The 12393-nt window shown below is 56.0% G+C and overlaps 1 protein-coding gene across 1 annotated transcript; it reads left to right on the top strand.

The window, feature by feature from the left end:
* The first annotated feature begins 620 nt into the window (after window positions 1-620).
* LOC119949968 (E3 SUMO-protein ligase PIAS3-like) lies at window positions 621-11870 on the top strand. The gene is made up of 15 exons (XM_038771825.1): window positions 621-709; window positions 1651-1897; window positions 2584-2668; window positions 2934-2975; window positions 3171-3261; window positions 3378-3491; window positions 3608-3713; window positions 4045-4118; window positions 4305-4465; window positions 4561-4709; window positions 5162-5309; window positions 5423-5530; window positions 6148-6287; window positions 6470-6630; window positions 11562-11870. The coding sequence occupies exons 1-15, from the start codon at window positions 707-709 to the stop codon at window positions 11868-11870; spliced, it is 1938 nt and encodes a 645-aa protein (XP_038627753.1). The 5' UTR covers window positions 621-706.
* The last annotated feature ends 523 nt before the right edge of the window (window positions 11871-12393 follow it).

The following is a 12393-nucleotide window of genomic DNA, read 5'->3' as shown; positions in this document are numbered from 1 at the left end:
CCCCTCCCTTCCGCACCCCCTCAACTCGCTCCGTTTGCCCTTCCCCTCCTCCCTGCTCCACAGCACTTAGGTATATATGTATATGTCTATAATTCTTTTTATTGATATTGACACCGGTTTACTCGTTTGGGTGTCTGGCTTCCCCCTTGTGGACTGTAAGCCCGGTGTGTGTCTCTTTATTGTGGAATTGTACTTTCCGAGCGCCGTCTCTACATGTTGCCAATTTGAACGTCCCAATCGCTCAGTACGGTGCTGTGCACACAGTAAGCGCTCAATAAATACGATTGATGATGATGATGATGAGCACGGTGCTCTGCACACAGTAAGCGCTCAAGGAATACGATTGATTGAATGAATTAGCCAGGCGAAATCGTGGGTTGCCCCGGCAACAGCGGCCCCCCCCCCCCCCCCCGCCCCCTCGGGCCTCCCCCGCCCCCTCCTCCCTTCCCGCCCCCGCGCGGATTGGCCGGGCGCCGGCGGGTTGGGATCGTCGGCCAATCGGCGCCCCCCCAGGTGGGGGGGGGGCGGGGCCCGAGCGCCTTCCCGCCCCGCGGTCACGTGCCGTGCCGGCCGCCAACGGCCGAGGAGCTCGAGGCCGGCCCCGAGCCTCTCTGCCCCAGCCAGCGCTGAGGAGAACGGACGACGGCAGGCCTGCTCCGGAGCTCCCACACTTTCTCTCACTTAAGCCGCCGAAATAATAATCGTGATGGTATTTGTTAAGCGCTTACTAGGTGCCAAGCGCTGTTCTAAGCGCCGGAGAGGTTACGAGGTGGTCAGGTTGTCCCACGGGGGGCTCACAGTCTTAATCCCCATTTTACAGTTGAGGGAACTGAGGCACTGAGAAGTGAAGTGACTTGCCCAAATCAATCAATCAATCAATCAATCAATCGTATTTATTGAGCGCTTACTATGTGCAGAGCACTGTACTAAGCGCTTGGGAAGTACAAATTGGCATCACATAGAGACAGTCCCTACCCAACAGTGGGCTCACAGTCTAAAAGGGGGAGACAGAGAACAGAACCAAACATACCAACAAAATAAAATAAATCACACAGCTGACAGTTGGCGGAGCTGGGATCCCCCGAGATGCCCTCCCCCTGCCCCCCTCTCCTTCCCTCGGGGCCTCCCCTAACCCAGTTGGCTTTCTCCTTCCCGGCGACGACCCCCGATGCGGCAGCAGCCCCAGAGATGCCCCGAGGCCGGGCCGGGAGCGGGGGGGGGGGGGGGGGGGGGGGGGGGGGACGACGACTGTGAGCCCACTCTTTTAGACTGTGAGCCCACTGTTGGGTAGGGACTGTCTCTATACGTTGCCAATTTGTACTTCCCAAGCGCTTAGTACAGTGCTCTGCGCACAGTAAGCGCTCAATAAATACGATTGATGATGATGATGATGAGAGAGCCAGGCGTCTCCCCGGGCCCCCGAGCCTCCCTCCCTCCCTCCCGTCCCCGTCCGGCCTCATGGTTTCCGCAAGAAACCTGGGGTCCGCGAAGGGGCCGAGCCCCGCGGGATCATCCCGCAGACTCGGGGCTTGGGGGACCCGGAGGGGTTGAGGGGCGCCGGGTCAAGGCCCCACCGCCCCTCCCGCCCCCGGATCCCTTGACTCCCACCCGGCCCTTCCTCCAGCCCCGCTGCCACTGCCGCTCCCACAGCCCCAGCGGAAGGTGAAGGTGACCCCGTTCACAAGCATGAACCCAGATGAGGAGAGCGAGACCCCCGCCGGACAGCCCCCATTCACAAGCATGAATCCAGAGGAGAGCGAGACCCCCGCCGGACAGCCCCCATTCACAAGCATGAATCCAGAGGAGAGCGAGACCCCCGCCGGACCGCCCCTCGTCACCATGAAGGAGCTCACCTTCTTCCCGGTGTGCGCCGAGTTCATCAAACCCACCAAATTAGGTGAGGCCGCGGTCCCCTGGCCCCCTGCCCTTTCCCCTCCCCTTCCAGGGGGCCCGGGCCGCGCACCTTCCGTTATTCCCCGGAAACCCTGATCGGACTGCCTTCCCCAACTCCTTGGGATCTCCCCAGCTTTTGGGGCTCACAGTACCTCAATTTACCCCCACACCCCCTAGACCCTAATAGGCCTGACTTTGGTCTCCCGTCTCCTCCCGAAAGGGACTCACTACTCTCCTCACTGGGATGGGATGGCTCGGAGAACAGGACTGATCTCCCGGCCTGGCCCGTGACACACAAACACACACACACAGACGCACACACACGCGCGCGCACGCACACGCGCACGCTCTTATCAGTCAACCGATCTGGTATTTATTGAAGGCTTACTGTGTTCAGAACACTGTACTGAACACACACACACCCACACGCACGCTCTTATCAGTCAACCGATCAGTGGTATTTATTGAAGGCTCACTGGGTTCAGAACACTGTACTGAGTACATTACAGCAGAGTTGGTAAACATGTTCCCTGCCCTCAAGGAACTTACTTTCCGGAGGAGGAGACAGAGGATAGAAATATATCATTTACAGATTGTGTACATCAGTGCTATGGAGTTGTGGGTGGGATGAATACCAGATGCCCAGAGGGCGCAGATCCAAGTGCACTGTCCCTGTGCTTGTGTCTCCAGTGCCTAGGGACACGGAGCAATTAAAGATGGCAGAGTTGAGTTTCACGGTCAGCGGGAAACACTTCGAGGGGGAATTCATCAGCAGGTAACCGTGACGCCCGGTGGAGCGCCTGAGAATCCTCCCAATCCCTCCCCCACCCACCCACTGAACACCCAGGCACGGGCTCCACCGTGTTCTGCTTCCTCCCCTCACCCGCAGCCATGTCTCTCCCTGACCGGGCTCCCTGATAAACAGCTCCGGGTCGAGAGAGCTGCCACCGCCATGATTGGGTTGGCATTGGCGGAGAGTGGGCAGCTCTCTGGGGGACCGTCCTCACCAACTTCTCTCCACACGGTTTCCACGTCTGCAGTGAGGCTGAATCAGGAGACGACACCTTCCGGGTGCAGCTGCGGTAGGACCACCCTCCCCCTCACTGGGGTCCCCGGTTGGCCGGCGGGGAGGGGGAAGGGAGAGAGGGGGACTGGGTGGATTCGCGTCTACTCTGTCCCCGCGGGCTCCCAGAGGGTGGTGCAGTGGCGGGGGAACGTATGGGCCTCCCCGCTGACTGGGTTCCTCCCCTGCCACCGGCCACCCTCTCACCCCGCAGGCTCTGTTTATGGGACCCCCGAGGCCCTCAAGAAGACTGTCTTCCTCCGCAATTGATCATCATCGCCAACGGGAAGTTATGTTTTCCACCTGTGAGTGGCCAGACCCATATTGAGTTGGGGCTCAGGGGAGGGAAGGGGGAGGGGATGGCGGCTCATTCACGAAGAGCGACGTGCCTGGCCCCTGACCCCCATCCACACCCCCATAGGTGGAGGCCAACGGTAAACGTTACAACCGCCCCGTGGATATCACCCATGTCGTGCGCCCCTCTGACGAAGTGCCCAATGCCGTCATGCTCCTTTGGTCACTGAGCGACACGCGGGTGAGTACAGCCGGAATGAGGATGGCGGGGGTTGCTTTGGGCAGTGTGGGGTGGTGGGAGGTTTGGAGGGGATAGAGACCTGACCGCTCTTTCAAGCCCCTTCCCTGACCTCATAGGACTTCGCCATGTCCGTGTGCTTGGTGAAGCAGTTTACTGCTGAGGAGTTAGTGCAGCAATTGAGGAAGAAGGCATCATTCCCTTCATCCAGGACAGTGTCCATGAGTGAGTGACCTCCCACCCCACCCTCCTCCAGAACCCTGAATAAATGACATCCCAGACCAACTCTGGCCCTTGGCCGCCCTTGCCCCCTTGTCACTGTGGCCAGGGAATGGGTCTACTCGTTGTTATTTTGTATTCTCTCAGGCGCTTAATAGGGTGCTCTGCATACAGTAAGCGCTCCGTAAATATGATGTAATGAACAGACAAATCAAGGAGGAGAGTCCCCAGTCTGCAAGTCCACTGATTCTTGGGCACTACCACCGCTCACCTGTCCCCAGCCTGTGGCCACTTGGGCTGAGTCGACCACCCCCACGGTCTCCTCTCTCCTTTTCAGTCAGGGAGGCGATGCCGGCAGTCCGTGATCCTTCTTTTGGCCTCAGAAGGCTCCGCGTCTCCCTCGTGTGCCCGGTAGGTCCCGGGGGGGCTGTAGGAGGGGCCGAGGGTGTGGACGAGGCTAGGACCCTGGGTTGGGGGTGGGGAAAGGAAAGGAGACTGAGGCTTGGATGAGGAAAGTGGGTGAGTGCCTGAGGCCCAAAGTAGGGGAGCTGAGTCCCAAGGTGGATAACCCCGTGTCTCCCCATCCTGTCCACCCAGCTGACACAGGGACTCGTTTCCGTGCCCTGCCGTGCGGTATCCTGCAGCCACGTCCAGATTTTTGATGCTGTCCCGTTTCTGCAGAGGAATGAGGAGGAGGAAACTTGGAGGTGTCCTATCTGTGACCAGGAGGTTGTCTATCGAAACCTCGTCGTAGATGAGTATGAATGCTAATCTCTCTCCGCTGACCCCTCTCTTCTGACTGCCCTCCAACACCCATTCCCTGCTGACCTCTCCTTGACCATTCTCTCTACAGATATTTCTGCGTCATCCTCCGTGCTATCACCCGTGAAGAGATTGACTGTGAAGAGATCGACATTTTGCAGGATGGTACCTGGGTCCCGGCCAATATGCGCCTGGATCTATTAGAGATGGCTGGGAATCCCGGCTACTGTGGCCTACGTTGTGAGACCTCCCCCCGCCCCCCGTCCCCAGCCCGGATCATTCATTCATTCATTCATTCATTCATTCAATTGTATTTATTGAGCGGTTACTGTGTGCATAGCACTGTACTAAGTGCTTGGAAAGTGCAATTTGGCAAAATGCAGAGACAGTCCCTACCCAACAACGGGCTCCCAGTCTAGAAGGGGGAGACAGACAGCAAAACAGAACAAGCAGATGGGTGATCGCAGCCCCCACCATCCCCATGCCAGGTCCCTTGGGCCGCCATCATCTGGATCGAGAGCAACTCCTGTTCCCAGTCGGCAGGGTCAGAAGGGCAGCCCCTGGGCTGGGTAGGGAGGATTCAGCTCTCTCTCTCTCTCTCTCTCTCTCTCTCTCTCTCTCTCTCTCTCTCTCTCTCTCTCTCTCTCTCTCTCTCTCTCTCTCTCTCTCCCTCTCCCCCTTCATCCAACCAGGCCAACGACAACGATTGAAACTGAAAAAGAAGGTTCAGTGTGCCACCTTGGTGGAGGTCACTGACTCGTCCGCAGCAGTTGAGGCTTCTAAGAAACTGCCGGGTCCCCACCCTGGGGCAGCCAACCTGCCCTCAACCAGCACCGCAGGGTACGGCCTCAGGATTGACGTGCCCCCATTCCCCACAGGGGTACCAGTGGTAGGGGGGAAGCAGTGAGCTGGTTCTTTCCCCAGCCTCCCACATCCCATCTTACCTCCCCCAGGACAAGCACCGCTGCGCAGGGGCCAGCCCAAGGCAGTGAAAACCAGACCGAAGTCATGAGGGTCAAAGTCGTACCCCAACCTCGTGAAGTGTGCGAAGCAAGGATGAGGTAAGGGCTGCCCCAGGACAGATGAGGGTCCCTGAGGCTGGGGAGGAAGAAATTAGTGAAGTTCCTTCTACCCTGGGTGCTGGATTAGGAGGCCGTTCTGGTCATTTCTCTGTTTGGGGTTGAGGGCTGGGAGGCGGAAGCGGGGAAACACATCTGGCCCAGAGCCCCTCCTTCCTCTCTGCCCCGGCCCCTTCCGACCCCCATCCCCTTCCTCGTCTCTAACGTTGCCATTCGAGGTCAGTGGCCAGGGCCACCCCTGCTTGGAACATTGTTGGGTCTGCTAACTATTTTCTTGAATCTGGTTAGCGTAGAGATGTACTCACCCCGGTGCGGTCTAGAAATTCTCACCCATTAAGAGAGTGAAAAACGTTGGAGGAAGGCAGGTGCAAAAGTTCATTGAGAGAGCTGGGGCAGAGAGGGGCCAGGGATTTTCAGAACATGACCTGCTACCGACGGAGACCTTCCTGGGCCAGAGCAGGGGACAACAGAGTCTGGGTGGCCTGGGGAGGGACAGCGTCTAGGCTGTGTGGTTGGGCCACGGGGGGTCTGGAGTTAGGGGGAGCAGTGGAAGACTTACCCAACCCCCACCAACCCTTCTCTGACCTTTTTCTCTGCAGCAAGTTTCGTGAGATGTTCGAAATCCACAGCCCCCCGCGTGAAAGGATGAGACGACAACGAAGAAAGTCCAGGATTCCATCGGGAGTACTGAGGGATTTACTCAGCTGCGGTAGTTACCTTGGCTCCGGCAATGTCCCAGGTGAGACACCCCTCTCCCCAGCACCCTTGATACAGGACCCAGAATCCCCATCCCAGACGCCTTACCCCTTGGGCCCTGGTGACCAGGGCTGAGAGCTCCAACTCTCCCCATTGGCCCGGTGGGAGGGGGATGCTCTGTGCTGTGTAGGGGGAGTCCAGCCTGTCTCTCTCCCTACCCGCCAGCTGGCCGTCCACCTGACAGCAGCCAGGAGATTGATACAGATGACCCGATGGACAGCAGCTCATCCAGTGAAGAGCTGCAGACTCCGGCCACGACACCCAACACAGGGTATGACCCCAGGGTTGTTCCCGCCCTGTGCTCCGCAGAGACCCTGAAGGCGGAGGTTCCCTGAGGCGGGGGAGGGTGCGGGCCACCTGGTCCCCCCAGTGGCCAACACCCTCTCTTCCTTCTCCCAGGGTGAGAAGACCTCAGCAGCCGGGAGGCGAGTCCAGCAGTCTGGATACCCGCGATTGTCCCTCCAGCCGACCTAAACAATAGGTGCCAGCCTGTCCCCAACCCTCTCCCTTTGCAGCACTCCGACTCACCTGTCTTGACTGCTCACAACACCTGTGACCTGGGGCCCAGTTGCTGCCACCCTCCAGCCCCATCCCCAGCTTGCCCCACCCCACAAGGAGAAGCCAGAAGCCGTTTCTTTCCAGGCTCAACCCATAGTCCTGTTCGCCCCAGCTTTAAGGAATTGGGTCCCCCCACCTTTGTTGGACCCGTTTTGATAACTCGTGTTCAGGGGTTTCAGAAGAGGGGACACTCATGTGGCCCCCTGCCTTTCCCTCCCCAGCTTCCCCATCCTCTAACTCTTGTCTTCGTTGTACTTTGAGGTCGGTGGCCGGGTTTCCCAGCCATAATGTTATGGAACCTGCTTAGAATTTTAGTGTATATCGGTAGAAAAAAGTTGATCTCACTCCATTACCTTCAATAAACTTTCACCATTTTATGAAATGGACAACATTCCAGAAATATCAGTGCTGAATCTTTATTGTGAGCATGGAAGCCCAAAGTGGGGAGGAGGGCTAGGAGGGGACAAGCTCCAAAGAGGTGGTAGACCTGCATAATAATGATGATTGGGGTAATAGTAATGATGATGATAACATGCAATTCGTTAGGTGCTTACTGTGTGGCAAACACTATTCTAAGCACTGACGTCGATAGGAGCTAATTAGGACGCACACATTCCCCATCTCACGTGGGAGTGCAGTGCAGTAGGAGAGAGAACAGGTATTTCATCCCATTGTACAGTTGGGGAAACTGAAGCATAGAGAAGTGAAGTAACTTGATGGGGGTCGCACACAACAACCGAGTGGCAGAGCCGGGATTAGAACCCAGGTCCCCTGATTCCCAGGCCCACGCAATTTCCCCTAGGCCACGTTGTAGTTTTTTAAACACTTGTCACGTGCCAAGCACACGGGTTAGATAGCAGAAAACCAGACGGAACAGAGTCCCTGTCCCCCCAGGGAGCTCACAGTCTAGACCAGGACAGGAGAAAATCCCCATATTTTCAGATGAGGAAACTCAGGTGGCTTGAGCCACGTCACATGGAGCAGGCACATGATGGAGCTGGGATTAGAACCCAGGTCTCCCGACCCGCAGGCCCGGGCTCCTTCCACCAGGTCACACAAAAGCCACCGGTCTGGTCTTTTCAGGTTTGGTGGGAAACCCTCAGTTCTGATTAGGGGGCTGGGGCCAGGGGGAGCGTGGCAGATTCCACTTCACCCGCTTCTGGGGGGGCTGTCGGTGCCATGGCCCCAGGGGAGTGCACCCCAGGATCCAGGAGACGTTGGGCCTCGGGACCCTCCCAAACTCTCTCCTTCCCTCCAACTTCCCCATTACTTTAGAAAACACCGCCATCCTTCCTGTCTCACAAGCCCGCCCCACCCCTTGCCTTGGCAGATGCACAATTCGTTCCTTCCCCTCCATCCAAACATGCCGGTTCAAGTACTTATCACGTCCTGGCTCGGCCCCTCCGTAAGTCTCCTCTGTGACTTCCCCGCCTCCGGCCTCTCCCCTGTGCAGTCCGTACTTCACTCTGTTGCCTGGATCATTTTCTCGAAAAATAGTTCTATGCACATTTCCCCGATCCTCAGGTGTCTCCAATCGCTGCCCTTCCATTTCACATCTATCAGGAACTCCTTACGGTCGGATTCAAGGCGCTTAGTCAGCTCTCCCACTTACTTCTATTCATGTCTCTCCCACTGCACGCCAGCCCGCTCACTTCACTCCTCCGACACCAACTTAAACACTGGCCCTCAGCTCTCACCTCCCCTGCCTGAAACTCCTCCATACAAATCTGATCGACCAGCAGTCTCCCAAAGCCTCACTGAAATCATATCTCCTCCAGGAAGCCTTCCTGGACTAAACTGTCATCCCACTGCTTGTCTCGCTCACGCTTTTAGTCACACTCTCTTAAGCACCTGGGCACTCCCCACACCCGCATCCCTCACTGCCCCCTCGGACTTATGATTTTGACACCCGTCTACGTGTTTTGTTTGGTTGTCTGTCTCCCCCTTCTAGACTGTGAGCCCCTCGTTGGGTCGGCCTGTCTCTATATGTTGCAGACTTGTACTTCCCAAGCGCTTGGTACACTGCTTTGCACACACACACACGCTCAATAAATGCGATTGAATGAATGAATGTAAATAACCTTATACAAAGTGAGTTCCCTTGTCTGTAGTTTACGTTAATGTCTGTCTCCCCCTGTAGACTGTATGCTCCTCGAAGGCAGGGATTGTGTTTACCAAGTGTAGTTTTGTGTTTTCCCAAGTGCTGAGCATGAAGTGCTGAACAAAGACCATCGATAGATGGACGGATTGATGGATTGATCGACTGACTGATTAACGGGTGTTGCGGGAGCTTCCGGGCATCTTCTCCCACTGTGTTGGAGTCGGGCATGAAGGGACCCCTCAGGGCGCGGGGGCCGGGCAGGTTATCTCTGGCCGGTGGAGGACCTCGGGGCCCCAGTGTTGAAGGGGCTTTAGGGCTTTGGGCTGCCCTTGAGGAGTTTGTGATCCGATGAGAGAGATGCTGCTGAGACACAATTTTTTTTTGCCTAGAAGGGGAGCAGGAGAGAATTCCTCAAGGCTCGGTTCTGGGTTCCCTTCCATTCTCCACCTCCACCTTGGAGAACACTTTCACTCCCACGGCTTCAACTGCCATCTCTGTGTGGATGATTCCCAGATCTACATCTCCAGCCCCCAATTCTCTCCTTTTCTACTGTCTCGTGTTCCTTCCTGCCTTCAGGGCATCTCTCTTTGGATGTCCTGTCCACACCTCAAATTTAGCATGTCCAAAACAGAACTCCTCATCCTCGCACCCAAACCCTGTCTTCCTCCCAGCTTTCCCATCCCTCTAGAGAGCACCACCCTCCTCCCTGTGTCACAAGCCCATAACCTTGGCAATATCCTCGACCCAAGTCTCTCATTCAACCCACACATTCAATCTGTCACCAAATCCTCTCGACAACCTTCGCAAAATCGCGAAAATCCACCCATTCCTCTAAATCCAATGTGCCACCGTGTTAATCCAGCCATTTATCCCATCGCGCCTTGACCACAGCATCAACCTTCTTCCTGACCTCCCTGCCTCCCGTCTCTCCCCGCTCCGTTCAATACTTCACTCCGCAGCGAGAATCGTTGAAAAAAAAATATTCTCGTTTTCCCACTCCTCGAGAACCTCCAGTGGTTGCCCGTCCACCTCCGCATCACGCAGAAACACATTACCAATGGCTTTAAGGCGCTCAATCAGCTCGCCCCTTCCTATTATACCTTGCCGATTTCCTACTACCAGCCATCCCCCACAGTTGGCTCCTCTAACGCCAACCTACTCGTTGAACCTGGATCACGTCTATCCCTCGGCCAAACTCTTTGTTCCCCTTGCCATCTTCAGGCTTGGGCTTTGAAAGGAGCATGGCTTTACTGGCAAGAGCATGGGCTAGGGAGTCAGAGGTCGTGGGTTCTAATCCCGAGCCCGCCACTTATCGGCTGTGTGACTTCGGGCGAGTCACTTAACTTTTCTGTGCCTCAGTTACCTCATCTGTAAAATGGGGATGAAGACTGTGAGTCCCCCATGGGACGAGCTTATTACCTTGTCTCTACTTAGGGAAGCAGCGTGGCTCAGCGGAAAGATCCCGGGCTTGGGAGTCGTAGGTGGTGGGTTCTAATCCCGACTCTGCCACCTGTCGGCTGGGTGACTTTGGGCAAGTCACTTCACTTCTCTGCGCCTCATTTCCCTCATCTCTAAAATGGGGATTAAGACCGGGAGCCCTCCTCAAAAATCTCCAGTGGCTACCAATCAATCTGCGCATCAGGCAGAAACTCCTCACCCTGGGCTTCAGGGCTGTCCATCCCCTCGCCCCCTCCTACCTCACCTCCCTTCTCTCCTTCTCCAGCCCAGCCCGCACCCTGCGCTCATCCGCCGCTAAATCTCCTCACCGTGCCTCGTTCTCGCCTGTCCCGCCATCGGCCCCCGGCCCACGTCATCCCCCGGGGGCCTGGAATGCCCTCCCTCCCCACATCCGCCAAGCTAGCTCTCTTCCTCCCTTCGAGGCCCTACTGAGCGCTCACCTCCTCCAGGAGGCCTTCCCAGACTGAGCCCCTTCCTTCCTCTTCCCCTCGCCCCCCCTCCATCCCCCCGTCTTACCTCCTTCCCTTCCCCACAGCACCTGTATATATGTACATATCTTTGCACATATTTATTACTCTATTCGTTTATTTATTTATTTTCCTTGTACATATCGATTCCATTTATTTTATTTTGTTAGTATGTTTGGTTTTGTTCTCTGTCTCCCCCTTCTAGACTGTGAGCCCACGGTTGGGTAGGGACTGTTTCTATAGGCCGCCAACTTGTACTTCCCAAGCGCTTAGTACAGTGCTCTGCACACAGTAAGCACTCAATAAATACGATTGATGATTGATTGATTGATTGATTGAGTGTATCCCCCCAGAGCTTAGAACAGGTCTTGGCACATAGTAAGCGCTTAACAAATACCATTATCAAGCGCTTAGTACAGTGCTCTGCACACAGTAAGCGCTCAATAAATACAATCCAATGAATGAATGAAGCGTCCAACCGATTAACTTGGATCTACCCCAGCAGCTAGAACAGTGCTCGGAACATCGTAAGAAGTTAACGGGTACCATTATTATAATTATTCAGCGCTTACGACAGTGCTTTGCACATAGTAAGCGCTTAACAAATGCCAAAATTAGAATTATTATTATTATCGCAGCTTGAGATTCACCCTGGCACCCCGCCCAGCCCCAGGCGCTGTGGCTCCAAGATGGCCGATCTGGCCACGACCGCTCCTTGGAGGCGGGACTAAGAGTGATGACTGGACGCCGTTGGAGAAGAAGGGATGCCGACTTCCTGCTCAGCCGACAACGAGAAGCCTCGGAACCCGACGGACAGCCCGGGGGGCTAATGAGAGTTTGCCCCCGTGGGAGCATCTTCGGCGGGGCCAATGGGGGCTGCCTGAGTCAGCCATGGGCGGCCGGATGCAAATGCAAGGTTGTCTTAAAACCCCGTCCGTTTCAGCGGCTCGCTCTCAATCTGTGGACCTCGGTCGGGTGTTGAGGCCTTCCGGGAGGGAGCGGGTTGAAAGGTGATTTGGAGCGAGCTCTGCTCTGTGTTCTCTATGCTACACCTCACCGGAAGTGGTAGCACTCTGGCCAATATCCTCCCTCTGGCCTGAAAGGCCCCCTCCCTTCACATCAGTCGGCCCTCCACTCTCCCCACCTTCGAAACTTTATTCAAATCACATCTCCAAGAGGACTTTCCTTGACTAAGCCTTCATTTTCCCTACTCCCTCCTGTATCACCCTTGCGCTTGGCTCCGCGTCCCTCGAACATCTGTCACCCTTTCCTCAGCTCCACAACAGCGTGGCCTAGCGGGAAGGCCACAGGCCCGGAAGTCAGAGGACCTGGTTTGTAATCCCCAATCTGCCATTTATCTACCGTGTGATCTTGGGCAAATTATTTGACTTCTCTGTGCTTCAATTACCTTATCTGTAAAATACGGATTAAGATGGTGAGCCGCCCGTGGGACAGGGACTGTGTCCAACCCGATTCGCTTGCATCTACCCAGTGTTTAGAACGGT

This window comes from Tachyglossus aculeatus, chromosome X1 (assembly GCF_015852505.1).
Source record: "Tachyglossus aculeatus isolate mTacAcu1 chromosome X1, mTacAcu1.pri, whole genome shotgun sequence".
Classification (NCBI taxonomy): domain Eukaryota; kingdom Metazoa; phylum Chordata; class Mammalia; order Monotremata; family Tachyglossidae; genus Tachyglossus; species Tachyglossus aculeatus.
Note: the sequence above shows the minus strand (reverse complement) of the source record. Positions and strands in the feature narration are given on the sequence as shown.